General features: G+C 43.3%; 1 protein-coding gene across 2 annotated transcripts in view; it reads right to left on the bottom strand.

Moving 5' to 3' along the window:
* LOC106568848 (ephrin type-B receptor 1) overlaps positions 1 to 24,381 on the bottom strand; it is a 296,528-nt gene that overhangs the window by 68,264 nt on the left and 203,883 nt on the right. For both annotated transcript variants that reach the window (XM_045694009.2, XM_045694010.2), the window contains exons 5-6: positions 21,674 to 22,009; positions 4,975 to 5,099 (exon numbers count right to left, since the gene is read on the bottom strand). In XM_045694009.2, the coding sequence (XP_045549965.1) occupies positions 4,975 to 5,099; positions 21,674 to 22,009 (461 nt within the window). The remainder of the gene's footprint in view (positions 1 to 4,974; positions 5,100 to 21,673; positions 22,010 to 24,381) is intronic.

Here is a 24,381-nt window from a genome sequence, read left to right as displayed (position 1 = left end):
CACGCATATGCTCAAACATACACACATACACACAACTAACTCAGATCACTCACTGGGGGAGCTCAAAGCTCTGCACAACTCTCTCAGGATTGGGGAAAATATAAAATATAAAATAAATAGAAAACATCTTTATCTAGAAAATAAATTAAGGGTGGGGGATTTAGGAGGAACAACAATGGGCAACCTTGACTCATTTAGTTTGTTTTTCCTCGGTTTCTTTCTGAAATCAGCAAACACTCTGAGGGCTTAGCTCTCTACGTCTCTACAGCTCACCTGAGGATACTGTCTGGGCTCAGAGAGCTGGGTGGGGCACAGACAAAAGACATAGAGAGAAGAGAAGAGGGAGAGCTGCTGACAGAGAGAGAGAGAGAAGAAAGAAATACAAAAAAGTCTGAAAGGGAAAAATGTAATACACAGCGAAGGGAGCCAGGGATTTGAATCAAAATCCAGCTTTTCAAAAGATCCCATTTATAAATCATGACATGTCTGTGTGCATACTGAGCTGGGATAATACTAGGAGATTTTACTGAAAGCCAACTGAGAGACTAAATGAATGATATAAAGTTGGTATTTCTTTTGACAACTCACTGATTGTGCATTGAATGCAATGGGAATTACAGTGGGCAATAGTGACAACTTTGCACACACACACACACACACACACACACACACACACACACACACACACACACACACACACACACACACACACACACACACACACTACAGTGCATTCGGAAAGTATTCAGACCCCTTCCCTTTTTCAACATTTTGTTACGTTACAGCCTTATTCTAAGGTGTTTTTTGTGTGTAGATTGTTGTGTGTAGATTGATGAGGAATCATTTTAGAATAAGGCTGTAACGTAAGTAAATGTGGAATAAGTGAAGGGCTCTGAATACTTTCTGAATGCGCTGTACACACAGACACAGACACACACACCTCAGTAACCTGGTAACCTGAGCCAGTTTAAGAGTGTCCCTGCTCTTCACTCTAGACTTAATGGAGGCCCTGACCTTCGCTACTCCAATTTAGTTCCTACCGCCCCAAACTTTAGGAGAGAAAAAAAGAAAAGAACGAGAAATGAAAGAGAGGGGATGAGATTCCACTTTTTCTGAATAGACCTTTAATTCATTTCTACTTGCTTGCCAAACTACACGATTCCAGGACCACTTACTCTGGAGTGAGAGGGGGATAGTGGCCTGTTTGGTGGAAAGCCTAAAGACTTTCGAGCACCAGATACCTCTTTTCAGTTCCCCTTCTCCTAATTGTATCTTTGTGTCCCAATTCCCCCTCTCCTCTCTCACAAACACCTGGACTAGTCCGAGGCATGTTTACAACTCGGGAGATTGTGGGTTCAAAGTCTGTATGGGATCTCTTTAACTTGTACAATGGACACTTTGGTGTCCTTTAGCTTGTACAATGAGCACTTTAGTGTCCTTCCAACAAAAAAAGTGAAACTATGAACTCTACTATTACTCTAGTAAAACAACACATTACTGTATAACCGATCTGTGTGGGAAGACGACGTGCATATATGAGTTACGTTGTGAAATGCTTCTCTCCCCTGTGTTTGAAGACGAGCTGACTGTGCGACTAGCGTAGCTTGAAAGTCCATTGAAACAATCATCCACCGCTCCATAACTGCATGACACATAAAATACTAATATCACCGGCTCATAAAGAGATGATCTGAGAGACCAGGAGGGGCGGCCCATGAGGCCATTTTGATAAATTCGATCAAAAACCCCAGGTTTTAATGGCTGCATTATCTAGGCTATAAGTTTCCTGCGGTGCGAGCAAGACAGCGAGAGCAGCCATGTGCAGGGGAGTGTGTTATAGACACAAAGCCAGTAGCTAGACACCCCTCTGTAATTGGTTTTTATCTCTAAAGGACCACATCATCACTTTACGACTGTACAGAAGTCCCTCCTGCTATAGCAGGCATATATCCCTCCTCACCTCTCCACCTGATAGCTGATGTGTGGTGAGCGTTCTGGCTCAAAAATGGACGCTGTGCATCACCCAGGTGGGTGCTACACATTGATGGTGAATGAGGTGAGTTTACCCCTACTATCTAAAGAGCTTTGAGTTCCTCAGTTGCTAGAAAAGCGCTATATAAATCCAATCAATTATTATTATTATTACTATTATTATTATTATTTAGAGAATTCATAGTGGAGTAAGTAGAAGTTATGCAGAATTGCATGGATTTCTCCATTGAGATTACGTCAAGTTTTCCTTGGGGATAATCATAGTCAATCTCTATGGCTCAGGGTATTTAAGTGGCGGGGTCGCTATACAATCAGATGTCAATGAAACATGCACTGTTATTGATGTGCAGTGGAAAACTACTCACATGCCAAATTCTAATTCACACTCGCATGCACGCATTCAGATGCACGCACGCTCACACACACACGTTATGTTTTTCTATCCTCGTGGGGACCATACATTTATTTCTGTTCAACATCTTATTTTCCCTAACCCCTAACCTTTAGTCCTGGCATTCAGAGTTTGAGCAGAATAGGATCACCTGTTGCGCAGCGAGAGACCGCTCCTCATAGCAGGGTGATGCATGGAATGAAATAAGTGTTCCTATAAGCCCATGATGCGGAACATTTCTATTGGCTATGCTATGCAATTGCGTGAGAAAACAGAGTTTTGATGGCCTCTATTAAAAAGTGGAGGATCCCATCAGATTTCTATAGGCTAAGCGTACTATATTTATATCACAGCTTTCCTAATATTTAGCACATTGCTTTGCTTTACAACAGGAGTAGCCTACCTGACTGGCATGAAAATGAACCAAGGGAAAAGCGTCCTCCATTCGCTACTTGAGTGCATAGATGATATGTATTTTTTTCCTCTGCCCCTGTTCTGACAGGTGCATGATAATGGCCCATTCTAAATCAAAACTAATTTCACACATATATTATTTAGTATATGTAAAGACAAGATTAAATTAAGAGAGGGTCTGAATACTTATTTAATGTGATATTTCAGTGTTTTATTTTTAATAATTTAGCAACAATTTCTAAAAACCTGTTTTTGCTTTGTCATTATGGGGTATAGTGTGTAGATTGAAGGCTGTAATGTAACAAAATTAGGCAAAAGTGAAGGGGTCTGAATACTTTCCGAATGCACTGTATGTTTTGATAAGATTTATATCAAAACTAAAGTGCCCAAATAGGACCCCTGTAACGGAGTTGGAACTAGTGTACTAGCCCACAGCCATATGGCATAGTCAGATCAGGGCCACTCAGAATATGCTATTCTGTTCTTCTGAAATAGACTACATTTTCTTCACATCATGTTTATTTAGACCTGTCTAAAATAAATAATGGATTTATTGTGACGGTGTAGACTATATTAAATAGATTTATTAGACGTTTAAATGTAGATGTTCCAAAGGTCTGCACCAGTGGGCTACGCATGGAAGCCGGAGATGCTAAACATGTTTATGTTAATTACCAACCAATTACAGTGAGCCCGGCAGTTATTTGCATGACAGTTACTGGCTGCCAAAATGTCCCAGTCCTACTGTTGGAGGATGACTGTGTTTAGGGCCAATGTTGGGCCCTGTCAGGATCAAAGAATCTAAAATACATTGTATCACAGAGAGACCACCGAGGTGAGAATTTAATCTCTGCAGCACAGTATGTCACCGGGCAATCATATACACACGCACACAGTATGCGACCAAGCAATCACGCTGTCACACACAGGGTCATCTCTCACCTGATCATATTCAGAGAGAGAGAGAGAGAGAGAGAGAGAGAGAGAGAGAGTAAGAGAGAGAGAGAGAGAGAGAGAACCACAGACAGAGCAGAAGAAAGTGCCCTCTAAGTAACCCTCACCTGCTTTCCCCTATGCAATTAGCAACCTTATCTTCATTAATTAATCAATATGTGAATAATGCAGCCCAGGTCTATTCGTCTGGAAGGACACGCTACAAAGACATCAGTAGGATTATGACATCAATATTTATGAGCACACAGCAGGTTGTATGAGCGGTATTTGCATGACACTAAGCTGTGAAGTGATAAGGTTTCACAGGGGCCCTATTGGATTCTGGTTCATGACCCATGCAGCAAAGTGGAGCTAGAGAATGCTTTCTAAAATGTGGCGTAGAAAGTTTTCCAAGAACTAATGAAGAAAATTGTATGTGACCATGACTTCAAGTCTGGCATAACAGGGAATGTAGAGAATTTCAGGTTGTTATTGAGAAGGATTCTTGTTCGCAATGACATACTGTATCTTTGTAGATAAACACATAATATATGGATCTGTTTGATAACCCTCAACATACAGATTAAATATTTTAATCTAACAAATGCAACACAAGCGAACATTTCAAAAGCTAAAACCTGCATCCAACCAACCCACCAAACTATGAACCACCTTAAGTGTCCTCTAGGCTCTAGTCTATTCTGGGCTCTATTTCATTATTCCTGTAGACCGAGGCCTTGGGAAAAGCCTACAGGTCAATAAGGCCTGTTCTGTAGATACTCTGGGCAGATACTCTCATAGGTTATTAAAGAAGAGTCCACTGTGTAGGAGCAGATGGTAGCAGACGGGTCGATGCTAGCCCCACCAGGCGCATAGCATTACCGCAGTGGGACTGGTGAGGGGAGGGGTGGGGGGAGGGGGGGGGGTGTCAAGGTATTCACTTCATCAGACGGCGAAGGCAGGGTAACCAAACAACAGGGGGAAGGAGAGATGGACTGGAGGTGGAACTGAGATGACATATCATCAGCCAGAGTAGCTTGGGGGTTTCGCTTCGGAACACAAGAGAAACTTCTGTTGGGTTTCTTTAAGTCGATAAACGCACAGATACACACACACACACCACACACCACACACACACACACACACACACACACACATTGTGTACGCAGATGAACATGCTCTTGAGCAGACGTGCGCTTATACACACACGCGCGCAGACACACACCCACGCACACCCAGCCTACCTTCTCGTAGAAGCGTAGCTCGTAGTCCAGGATGATTCCGTTGGGCTGTTCAGGCTGTGGCCATGACAATGTGAAGCTCTTCATGGTGGAGCTCACCTGGTGCATGATGGGTACGATGGAGGGGGCTGCAAACAGGAAACAGGAAGTGAGACTGAGATTAACAAAATTGCCTCTGTTCCTTGTAATAGCCTGAACGATGCAAGAAAGGAGCATTGAAAGCTACTAAAAACACAATGTAACACATTCAAAATTCGCAGACAGAAGTCATGCCGGTAAGAATCACCAGTCAGAGCTGTCGTGGAGCAGCTAGCACATTTTTTAAAACGTCCTCACTCTTCAAGGTCCCCATTTTTCTCTCTCTGTGTCCGTCTCCAACACAACAAGGCAACAATCTGCGCTGGGTCTGAATAAAATCACTACCTAATGAGGCAGAAAGACCTAGAAACTGCCCATTGGAAGAACACTCTATCCCATCTCTTTGTGATGCTTTCGGCCTGGGTGCACAGTGTGGGCCTATTCTCCTCTGCTCTCCCGCTCTGCTCTCCCGCTCTGCTCTCCCGCTCTGCTCTCCGCCGCTCCCGCTCTGCTCTCCCACTCTGCTCTCCCACTCTGCTCACCCATTCTTCTCACCCACTCTACTCTCTCTTCCATTCAGACACAGCACACCTGAGCACAAACATATGGGCTGTGAATTAACCCAACACCCCAGCAATTTCCAGCTCATTCACTCGCTTTTGTCCTCCACGCTATCATCCCTCTATCATCATTCCTCGTTCCTGTCTTCCTGGGCTGGCAAGGGGTGGGTGGGTGGGGCGGAGACGGCGAGCGGCAAAGGCCAGCGTTTAGCTGTGATTGACCGGGAATAATACATTACCCCACAGTATATGGAATAGTACATTACCCCCCAGTATATGGAATAGTACATTACCCACCAGTAAATGGAATAGTACACTACCCCGCAGTATATGGAATAATACATTACCCCGCAGTATATGGAATAGTACATTACCCCCCAGTATATGGAATAGTACATTACCCACCAGTAAATGGAATAGTACATTACCCCCCAGTATATGGAATAATACATTACCCCCCAGTATATGGAATAGTACATTACCCCCCAGTATATGGAATAGTACATTACCCCCCAGTATATGGAATAGTACATTACCCCCAGTATATGGAATAATACATTACCCCCCAGTATATGGAATAATACATTACCCCCCCAGTATATGGAATAGTACATTACCCCCCAGTATATGGAATAGTACATTACCCCCCTGTATATGGAATAGTACATTACCCCCAGTATATGGAATAATACATTACCCCCCAGTATATGGAATAGTACATTACCCCCAGTATATGGAATAATACATTACCCCCCAGTATATGGGAAGGTAATGCTTTCCTCCTCTCTTTGCTTATCTTTTACAGTATCCATTCCAGAGATGTGGAAGTCTGGGAGATGGAGGCTCATGTATTACGACTCTCAGAAATACTGATAGACACACACACAGATATGTCTACACGCACTTACTTTTGTTGAAAACCACCCACACTACTATGCACATTCTACAACCCACACTACTCTGCCCCTGCCTCCCATTCACATAAACACATGCAGACTTTCCTAAAACACACCGGACTTTCTTCACATTTCAGCTCCCAAAATCACCAAGTAACCCCCAGACACTCACCTCCACCCCACCTGCTTCCCTCTATCGTTCCAGCCCACGCACTCTCATCCTATCCGGGCCTCACCTTGGTGTGGCTAAGCCTCCTCTCTCCGCTCTGGCTGCCTAACGCTCCAGTGCACAGAGCTCTGCTGGGCCGCATTATCAATTACCGGCCCTGGCAGCCCCAGTAGGCCCCAATGCTGCCGCTGCCTTCCCTGCATTCTGAGCTTACAGTAGAAAGGGGGTAGCGGAGGGGAGTGTGTGTTGCAGAACAGACTAAGGTTGAGTCCAAAAGAGCTCCCTATTCCCTACATGCACTACTGGTGACCACGGCCCATAGGCTCTGGTAGAAAATAGTACATTCTATAGGAAATAGTATGCCATTTGAGACGCAGACTAAGACCCAGACTGTATCTAGCCAGACAGACACAGTTTGGCCAATTATATTAAGACCAGGCAGGCATTTGTGATTCTACATGGTTTCACATCACGTCTCAATGATTGCCTAAAAGTCCCAATTAAATAATAGTGGCACTTCTGCAAGTCATGGATAAAACATTTGCCAGGTCCTCGTTTCTAAAGGCCTGTGTGTGGGTGTGTGTTTGCGAACACAGATGTGTGTTAGTGCCCTGTATGTAATGAGCCTGTGTTTCTATCAGTACTGCTGCGTCTGTACCTGGCTGGAGGTCAAGGGTCAGCCCCGCTGAAGGCATGCCTTCCCCACCGTTACCAGGGGACACCAGCGTTGACAGTGATTGGTGGCTGTGCCCTGCACTTCTCTCCTCCCCCCCATCCCTCCCCCCTTCCCTCGCTCCTCTGTTCCACTTTTATCTGGCCCAACTGGCTGTCCCCAGCTTTTAATGCAGCACTCGGCTTAGCATTAATCAATGTCAAGCCTCTCAGTGCTGAGAGAGAGAGAGAGAGAGAGAGAGAGAGAGAGAGAGAGAGAGAGAGAGAGAGAGAGAGAGAGAGAGAGAGAGAGAGAGATATCTGCAAACTGCTACTCTAACACAAGACCATCACATTACACATCTTACGACTCTATACCTACACACTATAGCACAGAGCCATTACACATCTTACGAGTCTATACCTACACACTATAGCACAGAGCCATTACACATCTTACGACTCTATACCTACACACTATAGCACAGAGCCATTACACATCTTTTACAAAAGGGAACGAAAGCTCATTCATTTTCACCAAACCCCCAGAACATAACTTGAATAGTTTTGGGTGACCTCTTCCCATTCTCCCTCTGCATCAACTCCCTCATTGTGATTTTTCACAGGGCTTTCATCCCTCAATTCCCAGCTGGACGCTCCTGATGTGCTTGACTGATTCCCAGTTTGACGATTGGTCGGAAAAGTCCTGATAATTGGTAAAATGACCAAAGGCCCAAGGCCCATTTCATCACACAGAACAATCTAATTCCGTGTTTTTCCTTTAAGACTGAGACAGCACCACAGCACCAGGCTCTCACAGTCTCTCCCTCTCTCAACCTCTCTCACTCTTTCTCCCTCCTAGGCATGCTGGTTAACCACTGCCTCCCCATTAGCAATAGCTCAGAGGGGCTGCTCTGTCGTGACTACATGGTAATGGTGCCCCTCTCACTGCCACATAGGGATGTGGCAGTTCTGCTTTGCTCTGTGCTGTTCTGATCTGTTCTGTTCTATTCTGTCCTGTCCCTTTCTGTGTTCTGTTTCTATGAGTTTCTTTCAGGGAACCAATTAACCATTTTTTAAATCACTCCAGTGATGCCATTGGTGACACCACTGTTGAAATGTACTGTAGATATGCTGTAGATGTACCTCGAGCATGGGATTGTCTTTAAGTGTGGTGGGTTTGCTTAGAACCTTCTCACAATCACATATTTTACTGTGGCCAGAGGAGAGATTTAGTGGCAAAGACTGAAAGTAATGAAGGAAGGCAACTTGTCTTTTGGTTTACACGATTCCTCTTTCTCTGTTGTACTTCAGACACTAGATGAAGACATTTTAAGGTTTGAGGAGTTCAGTAGCATTCAGAGCATTTCTCCTCCGATCGCCTGCAGCTAGCTGCCAGTTTCTGGATTCAAGGGACAAGCTACAACATTTATGATAAACGGGCATTAAATGAAGCAGAATGACAACCTGAGCCAGCCCTTAAGAGGATGATGAAATGGTTGGACAACCAGCTCCTCTCTGCCCTCTTATAGTCAGTCAAGTTCTGTGAATTGAGGCAGTGAGAAAAGCAACAACCAATGTAAAAAATAATTCAGAAAGTTGCACACTATCATACTCCAATTATTTATTGACTGACTGACTGACTGACTGACTGACTGACTGACTGAATGAATGAATGAATGAATGAATGAATGAATGAATGAATGAATGAATGAATGAATGAATGAATGAATGAATGAATGAATCGAATGAATGAACGAATGAATGAAATAACCAATGGACGTACTAATAATCGAACAAAGAAATTAATGAGCAATCTTTTCAATACATACAAGGGATAATACATTTTCATTTGTATTTTTTTACAGTACCCTATGATTGTGTCTTCATCTGTTCCTACTCTAAACCAACCCATGTACACCAACAACACATGGAAATGCTCAAGGCATTCAAAGCACGTAAACACAAAACATAATGAGTAGGGATACAAACATGCCTCACATCCCTCTGGTTTTAGTAATGTCAAAGGCTCAAATCCCTTTGGTATGTTTTGGTTGTTTGGATTTGGCTTCGACTACTTCTATCTCTTTGTATCTAGAATCCCGCTGAGCCGCAGACTGTTTTCCTGAACTTGGGGTTTCGCTGGTTTCCACATGCCCAAAGAAGGCTGCAAGATGGAATAGATGGAGATGTTTGGATTTTGGGAGTACTTCTAAAAACAGTTGCAGAGGAGTAGAATGGAATGGGAGGAGGAGTGTTTAGATAAGAGGGATTCTCAGTTTGGTGACTGGTTTGGCATTTGGCACAGAATCTAGAGGTGCGTTCAACAAGGGAAATAGCTTGCAAACGTTGGCTAACATAAGCTAACATATTCATTTTTTGTGTGTTAGCCGCTACGGTTCACTAACACTAGCTAACAGTCTGAGAACGTAAGTGTCTGTTTCAGATCTAAACTGCCGCTAAAAATAATCAAGTGGCCATGTAGACATTCTACTATATTTAGTAGGAAGTCATTTTCATTTTGAATATTGTCGCTAAAAAAAGACAGTAACCCTGACAAAAACTAAATGTTTCATGTTTCACCGTAACATTTTGGAATGTTCATTCAAATTGTTCAACTGAAATTCTTACTCTGGCAACATGTTCGCCGCAAACAAAAGCCTTGTTGAACTTGCCTCAGGTCACAGAGTTGTGCAAGTCAGGAGAAAAAGATAGGCAGTGAAAAGCAGTAAAAGAGGGTAGAAAAGTCCCTCTCTGAGAGGTGTCATTCAGCTCTTCATAGGTTAAGTGTCCTGGATGGAAGGATGGAGGGTTGGCGGGAGAGAAGGATGCTGTTGAGGACATTGTGTTACCTCATTTCCTACACTTTCTGAAGGTTTTTAAACATCGTCTGGTTCTTGACTGTAATGACCCTAGTATGCATTAACCTATCTTAATGGCCGTTTAACATTTACCACACAACCCTCAGGTCCGCACACGGTGTGCTCCTAAGTGAATTAAAGCATAATGTTCCCCAAAAAGAAATCAAATGGGAGATGGCAGCTTTTGACTATACAGAGATCAAGATGACCAAACCAGGGCTGTAGAGAGAGGGTAGTAAATAACCTGAGAAGTGTGTGTGTGTGTGTGTGTGTGTGTGTGTGTGTGTGTGTGTGTGTGTGTGTGTGTGTGTGTGTGTGTGTGTGTGTGTGTGTGTGTGTGTGTGTGTGTGTGTGTGTGTGTCCAGTTTAGTGCAGGCTGTGAATCAGAGTATTGATCAGACTTTCATCCCAGACACACACAGGGACCTAGGACAGTTTAATGACCTCTGCACTGATTCACACAGGATTAATCTCTGCACCTCACGGACTGTCCTCCTCTCCTCTACCAATCGCTCCCCCTATATCCTTCTTTCGTCTAACACTCTCTCCTTCTCTCTTCTACACATCTCTTCTCCAACTCTCTAACACTTACGTTGCCCCACTCGCTCTCGTCTTCCACCCTCAATGTCTGTGTCAATCTTACAATCTTCCGTATAAAATACAAGTTTCAAGGTTTAATGTCACATGCACAAGCACAGTGAAATGCCTTTCTTGCCAACTCAAAACCCAACAATTCCATAATCAATAACAATGTAATACTAGGGAAAAAACACATGAGAAATAAAAATAAATATGAAGAACACAGTAGATAAGCATTCTATATACAGGGTCAGTTCCAATACCATATTTACAGTGTGCAGGGATACTGGAGTGATGGAGGTACAGTAGATACAGTATGTACAGGGGTAAGGTGACCAGGCAACAGGATATAAAATAAACAGAGTAGCAGCACCTTGTACGTGAGTGGGTGAGCGTGTGTGTAAAGTTAGTATAAATGTACAGTAGCAGTCAAAAGTTGGGACACACCTACTCATTCCGGGGTTTTTCTTTATTTTGACTATTTTCTACATTGTAGAATAATAGTGAAGACATCAAAACTTTGAAATAACAGTAACCAAAAAGTGTTAAAGAATTTGAGATTCTTCAAAGTAGCCACCCTTTGCCTTGAGGACAGCTTTGCACACTTTTGGCATTCTCTCCAGGAATGCATTTCAATTAACAGGTGTGCCTTGTTAAAAGTTCATTTGTAGAATTTCTTTCCTTCTTAATGCGTTTGAGCCAAACAGTTCTGTTGTGACAAGGTAGGGGTGAAAAACATGAGATAGCCATATTTGGTAAAATATGTCAGGAACAGCTCAAATAAGCAAAGAGAAATGGCAGTCCATCATTACTTTAAGACATGTAGGTCAGTCAATCTGGAAAATTGCACCTCAGATTGCAGCCCAAATAAATGCTTCACAGAGTTCAAGTAATAGACACATCTCAACATCAACTGTTCAGCGGAGACTGCGTGAATCAGGCCTTCATGGTCGAATTGCTGCAAAGAAACTACTACTAAAGGACACCAATAAGAAGAAGAGACTTGCTTGGGCCAAGAAACACGATCAATGTACATTAGACCGGTGGAAATCTGTCCTTTGGTCTGATGAGTCCAAATTTGAGATGTTTGGTTCCAACCGCAGTGTCTTTGTGAGACGCAGAGTAGGTGAACAGATGATCTCTGCATGTGTGGTTCCCACCGTGAAGCATGGAGGAGGAGGCTTTGATGGTGTGGGGGTGCTTTGCTGGTGACACTGTCTTTGATTTATTTAGAATTCAAGGCACACTTAACAAGCATGGCTACCACAGCATTCTGCAGCGGTACGCCATCCCATCTGGTTTGCGCTTAGTGGGACTATCATTTGTTTTTCAACCTGACAATGACCCAAAACACACCTCCTGGCTGTGTAAGGGCTATTTGACCAAGAAGGAGAGCTGCATCAGATGACCTAGCCACCACAATCACCCGACCTCAAACCAATTGAGATGGTTTGGGATGAGTTGGACCGCAGTGAAGGAAATGCAGCCAACAAGTGCTCAGCATATGTGGGAACTCCTTCAAGACTGTTGGAAAAGCATTCAAGGTGAAGCTGGTTGAGAGAATGCCGAAAAAGGATGTCTTTACTGTTATTCTACAATGTAAAAAATAGTAAAAATAAAGAAAAACCCTTGAATGAGTAGGTGTGTCCAAACTTTTGACTGGTACTGTATGTGCATATTATGTGTGAGTGAGCAGATGGAGTGTGTGTGTGTATGAGTATGTAGGGCCCTGTGAGTGTGCATAGAGACAAAAATAAAAAATAAAAAGGTCAATGAGGATACAAGGTTAACTCAGTACGTGCAGCTATTTTGTTGCTTGGGTATAGAAGCGGTTCAAGAGCCTGTTGGTGCCAGACTTGATGCACCGGTATCGTTTGCCGTGTGGAAGCAGAGAGAATATACTATGGCTTGGGTGGTTGGAGTCTAACGATTTTCTGGGCCTTCCTACCACACCTCCTGATATACAGTACATGTCCTGGATGGCATGGAGCTCGACTCCAGTGATGTACTGGGCTGTCCGCACCACCCTAGGCAGCACCATGCGATCGAGGGTGGTGCTAGTGACATACCAGGCAGTGATTCAGCCTGTCAAAATGCTCTCAATGGCACAGCTGTAGACCTTTTTGAGGATTTGAGGGCCCACAAACTTTTTCAACTTCCTGAGGGAGAAGATGTACTGTTTGGACCATTTTAGGTCTTTAGTGATTTGGACACCAAGGAACTTGAAGCTCTCGACCTGCTCTACTGCGTCCCTGTCGATGTGGATGGGGGAGTGCTCGCAGGTCGAGACCTTCAAGTTCCAAGGTGTCCCCATGTTTCCTGTAGTCCACGATCAGCTCCTTAGTCTTACTGACGTTGAGGGAGAGGTTGTTGTTCTGGCACCACACTGCCAGGTCACTGACCTCCTCCCTGTAAGCTGACTCATCAGTACCGGTAATCAGGCCTACCATGATGTGTCATCAGCAAACTTGATGATGGTGTTGGAGTCGTGCGTGGCCATGCAGTCGTGGGTGAACAGGGAGTAGAGGAGGGAACTAAGCACACACCCCAGTGGGGCCCCTGTGTTGAGGGTCTGTGTGGAGAAGTTGATGTTGCCTACCCTCACCACCTGGGGTTGGCCCGTCAGGAAGTCCAGGATCCAGTTGCAGAGGGAGGTGTCCAGACCCAGTCCAAAGCTTGGTGATGAGGTTGGAGTGGACAATGGTGTTGAACGCTAAACTGCAGTCAATGAACAGCATTCTCACATAGGTATTCCTCTTATCTAGGTAGATGAGGCAGTGTGCAGAGCAATTGAGATTGTTTCATCTATGGATCTGTTGGGGCATTATGCAAATTACATATGCCAGACAGCATGCTCTGAGAACGTGCCCTGGAATACCGTTGGGCCCTGCGGCCTTGCAGGTGTTGACCTGATTAAATACTTTTTTCATGTCGGCCTCAGAGTGAGGTCACCAAATCATCTGGGTCGGTGACGGCCCTCACACCCGGCACGATGTTGTTGTTGTCAAAACGTGCATTAAATGCATTTAAGTTTGTCTGGTAGAGTGGCATCGTTAGGCAGATCACTGTTGGGTCTTCCATTGTAATCCGTAATGGACTGTAGCCCCTGCCACATACGGCGGGCGTCAGAGCCTGTGTAGTATGATTCCACCTTATTCCTATATTGTCCTTTTGCTCGTTTGATGACTCTGCGGATGTCGTAGCAGGACTTATTCCTGACCTCGGCCGTAGCCTCAGGGTTGTCTACGATAGCTCTGTGTGCGGTAGCCCTTTCCTTTAGTTTAGCTCCAACCTTAGTGTTAATCCAGGGTTTTTGATTGGGGAAGCAGCGAACCCTCAGCCTGGAGACAACATCGCCGATACATTTTCTAATGAAGCCGGTGACGGAGGTGGTTAGCTCGTCAATGTTATCGCCGGAGTCTCAAAACATATTCCAATCAGCGCTGGCAAAGCAGTCCTGTAGCATAATATTTGATAATGAGTTTCTGCTTGTAAGCAGAAAGAAAAAATATGGAGTCGTGATCCGATTTACCGAATGGCGGACGAGGGAGATGGCCTTGTATGCTTGCTTGTGGGTAGAATAACAATGGTGTAGGACTTTATTGTCCCTAGTGGCATTGGAGATGTGTTGATGGTAGTTGGCCATCACGTGCCTTAGTGACGCGGAATTAAAATCGCCGGCAACCAGAAAAGCAGCCTCTGGATGTAGGTTTTCCTGCTTGTTTATAGACTTGTACAGTTCGTTAAGTGCCAGATTGTTATTTTTATTATCCTGAGGTGGAATGTATACAACATTCACGATAGCAGCTGAAAACTCCCTCGGGAGGTAGAAGGGTCTGCATTTGACCATCAGGTAGTCCAAGACGGGTGAACACTTCCACAGCGCTGGAGTTAGCAGACCAGTTGGAGTTGGTGTAGAGGTAAACCTCTCCCCCTTCGATTTCCCGACTCCACAGTCCTGTCCGCCCGGTGATTGGAGAATCCATCGAGTTTGATAGCCATGGGGGGTATCTTGTCCGAGAGCCATGTTTCAGAAAAGCAAAGAATTTGGCAGTTTTGAGAGTCCAATGAGAACTTTGAGATTCCAATGATAACTTTGAAGAGGATTAACAGATTGCCAACACCTTTGTGTCCTTTTTAACAGTTTTTGGCATTCAGTCCAGTTTGCACATGGTAAGTGTGGCTAAGAATAACTTTCCCCAGACTCCCACTCTCAGACTGCCTTAACAAAGTTTTCTCCCCAAATTATCCTCAGATCCTTCGATCCATCTCATCACCGAAAGTTCATATCCACATCCATATCCTTTTTGCCTGTTATAAAACCCCTCCAGTCAGAAGCAGCAGCGCCGCAATTACCTAGCCACAAAGAGCCAATTACAGCCAGTCACCTTTTTACCCAGAGCTGGGATCACACAATGCTTCCCAACATCTATCTGTCATGTAGGGCATATTTAGCCATTCAAACATGGGACAGTCAGAAGGCATTAGGCTACCCTAATAATCATAGGTATTTACCTCCTAATTTCCCTTTACTTCACTGTCAGGCACCACGACTTAGAGGACCATGAGCCAGACAGAGAGAGTGTTCCCTTCTTCACTCTCTGATGTTATTTTCTTGGAGGTTGTTGCGATTAAACACTGGATTTTCGATTCCAGAAACGGGGAATGGGGAGGTTGTATAGTTTGAGAATGTCTAGTAGGAAAAAAATATATATACAGTGCATTCGGAAAGTATTCAGAAGCCTTGACTTTTTCCACATTTTGTTACATTACAGCCTCATTCTAAAATGTGTTTTTATTTTAAAATTCTCCCCTCATCAATCTACACACAATACCCTATAATGACAAAGCAAAAACAGGTTTTCAGACATTTTTGAAAATGTATTAAAAATAAAAAAACGAAATATCACATTTACATAAGCATTCAGACCCATTACTCAGTACTTTGTTGAAGCACCTTTGACAGCGATTACAGACTTGAGTCTATTTGGGTATGACGCTACAAGCTTGTCACACCTGTATTTGGAGAGTTTCTCCCACTCTTCTCTGCAGATCCTCTCAAGCTCTGTCAGGTTGGATGGGGAGCGACGCTGCACAGATATTTTCAGGTCTCTCCATTCATGTCCGGCTCTGTCTGGGCCACTCAAGGACATTCAGAGACTTATCCCAAAGCCACTCCTGCATTTTCTTGGCTGTGTGCTTAGGGTCGTTGTCCTATTGGAAGGTGAACCTTCACCCCAGTCTGAGGTTCTGAGCTCTCTGGAGCAGGTTTAAATCAAGGATCTCTCTGTACTTTTCTCTGTTCATCTTTCCCTCGATCTTGACTAGTCTCCCAGTCCCTGCCGCTGAAAAACATCCCCACAGCATGATGCTGCCACCACCATGCTCACCGTAGGGATGGTGCCAGGTTTCTTCCAGACGTGACGCTTGGCATTCAGGCCAAAGAGTTCAATCTTGGTTTCAGCAGACCAGAGAATCTTATTTTTCATGGTCAGAGACCTTTAGGTGCCTTTTGGCTAACTCCAAGTGGGGTGTCATGTGCCTTTTACTGATGAGTGGCTTCCGTCTGGCCACTCTACCATAAAGGCCTGATTTGTGGAGTGCTGCAGCGATACGTGTCCTTCTGGAAGGTTTTCCCACCTCCACAGAGGAACTCTGGACCTCTGTCAGAGTGACCACCAGGTTCTTGGTCAACTCTCTGACCAAAGCCCTTCTCCCCCGATTGCTCAGTTTGGCCGGGCGGTTTGGCTGGAGTCTTGATGGTTCCAAACTTCTTCCATTTAAGAATGATATAGGCCACTGTGTTCTTGGGGACCTTCAATGCTGCAGACACTGCACTTCAATGCTGCAGTACCCTTCCCCAGATCTGTGGCTCGACACAATCCAGTCTCTGAGCTTTACGGACAATTCCTTCAACCTCATGGCTTGGTTTTTGCTCTGACATGCACTGTTAACCGTGGGACCTCATATAGTGGGACCTGATATAGACAGGTGTGTGCCTTTCCAAATCATGTCCAATCAATTGAATTTACCAGAGGTGGACTCCAATCAAGTTGTAGAAATATCTCAAGGATGATCAATGAAATCAGGATTAACCTGAGCTCGAGTCTCATAGCAAATGTCAATATAACTTCCCTTACTACCAACATAATGTTCATTATCATATTGGTAGAATAAAACTCCCTTCTCCTTCAAAACATGTATAATTTTACAAAACAATTTCCCTTTGTGAAGACCAGATGTTTTTTCCCACATTACAAAGGGTCTGAATACTTATGTAAATAGGTATTTCAGTTTTTTATTAGCAAAAATGTCTAAAAAGCTGTTTTCATTTTGTCATTATGGGATATTGTGTGTAGATTGATTAGAATTTTTCTTAGGGCTAGGGGGCCGTATCCTGAATTTCCACCTGACTGACGTGCCCAGAAGCCAGGATATGCATAAAATAATATAATTGGTAGCATTGGATAGAAAACACTCTGAAGATTCCAAAACTGTTAAAATAATGTCTGAGACTATAACAGAATTGATATGGCAGGCAAAAATCCGAAGAAAATCCGACCGGAATGTATTTTTTTTCAGCTCCCAGGGTCTTATTATGGAAACCTATTGGAAACCCATATGTCCGTCACCCAAATTGCAATTCCTATGGCTTCCACTAGATGTCAACAGTCTTCATTCAAGGTTTCAGGCTTCTTTTTTGAAAAACGAACAAGTATTTGGATTTTTTGGGGGGAGAGCACCTGGACCAAATCAGTCTTTCGGCGCGCGAAGGAGAAGGCACACGCATACGAATTGTCCTTTCCTATTAAACATAGTACTTTCCAGGTGAAATATTATAGTTTATTCACATTTTAGACTACGTGAGAATAAAATAGAAATGTCGTTTGACTTGTTTGGACGAAGTTTACTGGTAGCTTTTTGGACTCCTTTGTCTGCATGTTGAACGAGTGGATTATTGAAATCAATGGCACCAACTAAACTAACTTTTTTGGATATAAAGAAGGATTTTATTGAACAAAATGACCATTCATGATGTAGCTGGGACCCTTGGGATTGCAAACAGAGGAAGATCTTCAAAGGTAAGTGATTTATTTAATCACTGTTTGTGATTTTGTGAAGCCTGGGCTGGTTGAAAAATATGTTGATGTGGGGTGCTGTCCTCAGATAATCGCATGGTATGCTTTCGCCGTAAAGCCTTTTTGAAATCTGACAACGCAGTTGGATTAACAAGAAGTGAAGCTTTTAAATGATATAAGATATTGTATGTTCATGAATGTTTAATATTACAAATATTTATTTGAATTGTGCGCCCTCCAATTTCACCGAATGTTGTCGGCTTCTATCCCGCTAGCGCGACACCTAGCCCAAAGAGGATTATTAATCAATTTTAGACTAAGGCTGTACCGTAACAGTATGTGAAAAAAGGCAAGGGGTCTGAATACTTTCCGAATGCACTGTATGTAAAAAAAAAAGCATATTCACCTACGCTCAGCAAAATGCACAAACTGGAGGGTTCACAACTTTTACATTTCCATAGCGCCATAGCTCTGCTTTCAACCATGCTGTTACGGTGGAGTAACAAGTACCAGAAATATCCAATGTTTATCCTGTTAGGGCTAGGGGGCAGTATTGACACGGCTGGATAAAAAACATACCCGATTTAATCTGGTTACCACTCCTACCCAGTAACTAGAATATGCATATACTTATTACATATTGATAGAAAACACCCTAAAGTTTCTAAAACTGTTTGAATGGTGTCTGTGAGTATAACAGAACTCAAATGGCAGGTCAAAACCTGAGAGATTCCTTTACAGGAAGTGGCCTGTCTGACCATTTCTTGAACTTCTTTTCCATCTCTATCTTTTACTAAGGATCTCTGCTCTAACGTGACACTTCCCACGTCTTCCATAGGCTCTCAGAGCCCGGGAAAAAACAGAATGTCGTCATTCCAGCCCCAGGCTGAAACACATTATCGCCTTTCTCAAGTGGCCGATCAAGGGACTCTGGGCTTATGCGCATGACCCGACCGCCCCTGCCTTTGTGATTTTTTTCCTCTGTTTGCCGAAAAGGAGATTCCCTGTCGGAATATTATCGCTTTTCTACGAGAAAAATGGCGTAAAAATTGATTTTAAACAGCGGTTGACATGCTTCGAAGTACGGTAATGGAATATTTAGAATTTTATTGTCACGAATTGCGCCATGCGCACGACCCTTCTTTACCATTTCGGATAGTGTCTGGAACGCACGAACAAAACGCCGCTATTCGGATATAACGATGGATTATTTTGGACCAAACCAACATTTGTTATTGAAGTAGCAGTCCTGGGAGTGCATTCTGACGAAGACAACAAAAGGTAATCAAACTTTTATAATAGTAAATATGATTATGGTGAGTGCTAAACTTGCCGGGTGTCTAAATAGCGAGCCCGTGATGCCTGGGCTATGTACTTAGAATATTGCAAAATGTGCTTTCACCAAAAAGCTATTTTAAAATCGGACATATCGAGTGCATAGAGGAGGTCTGTATCTATAATTCTTAAAATAATTGTTATGCTTTTTGTGAACGTTTATCGTGAGTAATTTAGTAAAATGTTAGCGAATTCCCCGGAAGTTTGCGGGGGGTATGCTAGTTCTGAACGTCACATGCTAATGTAAAAAGCTGGTTTTTGATATAAATATGAACTTGATTGAACAAAACATGCATGTATTGTATAACATAATGTCCTAGGGTTGTCATCTGATGAAGATCATCAAAGGTGAGTGCTGCATTTAGCTGTCTTCTGGGTTTTGGTGACATTATATGCTGGCTTGAAAAATGGGTGTCTGATTATTTCTGGCTTGGTACTCTGCTGACATAATCTAATGTTTTGCTTTCGTTGTAAAGCCTTTTTGAAATCGGACAGTGTGGTTAGATTAACGAGAGTCTTGTCTTTAAATAGCTGTAAAATAGTCATATGTTTGAGAAATTGAAGTAATAGGATTTTTAAGGTTTTGAAAATCGCGCCACAGGCTTAAAGTGGCTGTTACGTAGGTGGGACGAATTCGTCCCGCCTAGCCCAGAGAGGTTAAAACACAAAAAATCCCAGAAAAGATGCTGTATGCACTCAAAAACTCTAATATGGTACACACACACAAAATGACCACTCAAAAACCAAATGCACAGCAACACTCAATACACAAATACACTCCACATATTTGGCAGACACTCTTGAGGTCTCTCTTATAACAGCAAACACAGAAAAATGAAACAAGTCTCATTTAAATTTTCCACTTGGTCAATACTTTGTGCTCTAGGTCCCTTGATAAGTGTCACTATGTACATGATGGAACTCCACGGGAGCATGAAGAACACTGTAGGAAAAGGACCAGGCAGACAAAATATCCCAAAGCTGTCATTTCCAGTGGCTGAATTCACATTCCATCACAAGGCCAGAGAAATAGAAGGGAGGGAGGGATGCAAGAGAAATGACGAATAGGAGAGAGAAAAAAATAGAAAAATCGCAAGGGAGTTGGATAGAGCAAGAGACTCAAGAGCCTTTGAGAGCAAGAGCCTTCCAACATAAGAAAAGGAGAGAGAGAGAGCGAGAGAGAGAGAGAAGAGAGAGAGAGAGAGAGAGAGGGGTGAAGGAGAGAGATGAGGAGGCGGCCGTCCAACTCTCTGGCTTGGTTCACGCTGCCCTAATCGTGGGCTAATGTCTTGGACAGAAGAGTTGCCTGCTTGGTCATTATGTAGTACTAAACACCCAAACCCTTCTTGTCTCACTGCCTGTTCTGTAACAGCTACGGCACTGCTGCCAAGACAGCAAACAGCAGAGAAACTGGCATGGGCCTGTATTCACAAAGAATCACAGAAAATAATATCAGTTTCGCCTTTTAAATCATAACGAATAAGAGGAGGGACTTGATTCTAGATCATGTTCAGCCCTATAAAAACATCCTCCAGCTATTTCGCCCAGGATTGTATTTGGTAGTTGTTTTTTCAGGGATGTGTTCAGCATGAATGTTTTAGGCTGTGGCCTCATAGACTGTTCTCAGTCTGTCGTGAAGGGAGAGGTCAAGTCAAGTTATTCGAAAAGAAGACCGCAAAGATAACCAGCAAAGATATCTGATAAGCCACAACACTGTCTCAACGCTGTCTCAACCTTCAGAATATCAAGTAGAAAGGACATTATATAAAAATCGTATTTGCTGTTTGTCATAGATAGATTAATTTACTTTAGGCTTTTTACTGAAGCTTAAGAAGCAAACATTTCTGTAATGTTGTCTTGGAGAAAAATGCAAACCAGCATTTTCTTTTTTGGGGGGGTTTCAAAGGGTTTGATGTGTAAATAAAACTGGGGAACTACAAAGGGTGCCGAAATAGGGCAAAGGGAGGGATGTGCTGGTCTCACCACAGATCCTAACACGCCATGTCTTGGGTTGGGGTTTTGAACTTCACCATGTTTTCAAAGGGGAAAATCCCCCAATCCCTCAACACACTCAATTATATAGCAGGCCTCTGCTTTCATACGAGAAATGAGGGCGATAATACGATAGAAGAGAGACAGTTTCAATATTTCACTTTGTGAGTTCTCGTGCAGCTGGAGTCAGCTGCTACCCCCTCACTTATTCACGGTTTAGCACAATGACCTCTCTCCAGCTCACATTGTGAAAGGAGAAGCAACAGGACAGGAGTCAGCAATGCAGAGATTATGTTGTGTTTACCAGTGCTGAGCAATGTGGGATGAGTTATGATATCAACAATCAATGAAACGCTATACAAAAGTATTTCTTTGGACACTAGAAAGGAGACACAGGTACAGCAGACTACACCAACAATGTACATGAACACAGATGACGATAATGATGATGATGCCGACCATCCCCCCCACACACACACACACACACACACTATTCTCTTACCAGCCTGGTTGGTGGTGATGTCTATAGACACATGCTGGGCAGGGTAGGGGCTCTTATTGGTCACCCCGTTGACGGCCTGTATCTCGAAGCTGTAGAGCGTGTGGGCCCACAGGTTACTGATGAACACTCTGGTTTCCGTCAGGCCCAGCTGCCGCGGCACAAACTCCACGTTGTCGTCACAGTGTGAACAGGTACGGCGGTCCGCCCGGCACTTCTTACACACAATGTTGTAGACCACGTCCTCACGACCGCCTGTCTCCCTAGGCGAGTGCCACTCCAGGATCACTGAGGTCTCGTTCACGACGGATATCACGTTCCGCGGACCCGAGGGAACGCCTACAAACAGACAGAGAGGAACCTTTATTTATCCAGGTTTTCCCATTGACATCTCAGTGAATCTTTTGCCAACAGGTCTTGAGATTGACAAATACAATGAGAAGGATTGCATTCTATTCAACCTTAATTTGTGAATTTGTAAGATTACTTGTTAGATATTACTGCACTGTTGGAACTAGAAGCACAAGCATGTCACTACACTCGCATTAACGTCTGCTAACCATGTGTATGTGACCAATAACATTTGATTTGATTATTTAACCAGGAGATCCCATTGAGATCTCAAAGAATCACATTTTCCAGAGAGACCTAACACAAATCCTGGACCCCTCATAGGATAGACAAGGTAATACCCTTTTCACACTACTAAGCCACACAGAACCGACCCAAGCTGAGCTGCACTTGGTTGGCCTGGTTACACATCCACCATCATTTCTGGAACCATGCTGGAAAGGGCAATGTGAAAGGAAAACATCAGAGCCAGCACAGTACAGGTCAGCCCTATAGTGGGAATTAGGCACACCTGTTTTTCAACATTATTGAGTCTGTCTTGCCAAGGAGAGGGAAACGGGTCGTACTCCATATCCATCTAGAGGACAGGAAAGGCTTAGATAAACTGGGATTAGTGGAATGTTTTTATTAGTCCGGTTCTGTTGATGGAAGAGTTTTCACCACTTAAAGAATGTTCCTGGACATGCCAATGATGAGAGAGCAGCTACTCTATATGCTAATTATAGTCCATCACTACAGCGAATGCGCTATAGCCAAAGGAGAGGGAGGTTTACAGGACTGTAGCTACCAGCTATCCTGTACTAATCCGCAAGCTGGCAGTTAGACTAGGGGTTGAGGTCTTTTATAAATCAAGGTGAATCCAGGACTATCCAGTCTTTTCACATACGGTATTCATTTATATAATTTATTAATCTTTTCACGCGTGAGTTCCAAATATCTCTATCGGTCGCCCCAGTGTCAGTTTTTTCATGCACTCACTGTTCCAAAATGGGATCGTTAAGCAACTTAAGCAACAGGACAGTTAACCCGCGCTGACCTCAATCCAAGGCATGCTGCCTGCTACTTATCTATATGTTTAACGCTATGTTTAACGTGTCAATTTAAAATTATTTTCTAACAAGTTTTATTTTCTAACTTGTTATGGATAGGGGGCAGTATTGACACGGCCGGATAAAAAACGTACCCGATTTAATCTGGTTATTACTCCTTCCCAGAAACTAGAATATGCAGATAATTAGTAGCTGTGGATAGAAAACACTCCAACGTTTCTAAAACTGTTTGAATGGTGTCTGTGAGTATAACAGAACTCAAATGGCAGGCCAAAACCTGAGAAGATTCTGTACAGGAAGTACCCTGTCTGACCATTTCTTGGCCTTCTTTGTCATCTCTATCCAAAACAAAGGATCTCTGCTGTAACGTGACATTTTCTAAGGCTCCCATAGGCTCTCAGAAGGCGCCAGAACGTTGAATGATGACTTTGCAGCCCATGGCTGAAAAATAGTAGCGCATTTGGTAAGTGGTCGATCTGAGAACAATGAGACGGGTGCGCGCGTGCACGTGAAGAGTCCATTTTAGATTATCAGTCTTTGAACGAAAACAACGACTCCCGGTCAGAATATTATCGCTATTTTACGAGAAAAATCGCATAAAAATGGATTTTAAACAGCGTTTGACATGCTTCGAAGTATGGTAATGGTATATTTTGACATTTTTTGTCACGATACGCGTCCGCGCGTCACCCTTCGTTACCCTTCGGATAGTGTCTTGAACGCACGAATAAAACGCCGCTATTTGGATATAACTATGGATTATTTGGAACCAAACCAACATTTGTTGTTGAAGTAGAAGTCCTGGGAGTGCATTCTGACGAAGAACAGCAAAGGTAATCCAATTTTTCTTATAGTAAATCTGAGTTTGGTGAGTACCAAACTTGGTGGGTGTCAAAATAGCTAGCCCTGTGATGGCGAGCTATCTACTCAGAATATTGCAAAATGTGCTTTCACCGAAAAGCTATTTTAAAATCGGACACCCCGATTGCATAAAGGAGTCTGTATCTATAATTCTTAAAATAATTGTTATGTTTTTTGTGAACGTTTATCGTGAGTAATTTAGTAAATTCACCGGAAGTTTGCGGTGGGAATGCTAGTTCTGAACGTCACATGCTAATGTAAAAAGCTGGTTTTTGATATAAATATGAACTTGATTGAACAAAACATGCATGTATTGTATAACATAATGTCCTAGGAGTGTCATCTGATGAAGATCATCAAAGGTTAGTGCTGCATTTAGCTGTGGTTTTGTTTTTTGTGACATTATATGCTAGCTTGAAAAAATGGGTGTGTGATTATTTCTGGCTGGGT

This window comes from Salmo salar, chromosome 14, assembly GCF_965601325.2.
Source record: "Salmo salar chromosome 14, fSalSal1, whole genome shotgun sequence".
Classification (NCBI taxonomy): domain Eukaryota; kingdom Metazoa; phylum Chordata; class Actinopteri; order Salmoniformes; family Salmonidae; genus Salmo; species Salmo salar.
This window is presented reverse-complemented; position numbering and strand designations above follow the sequence as displayed.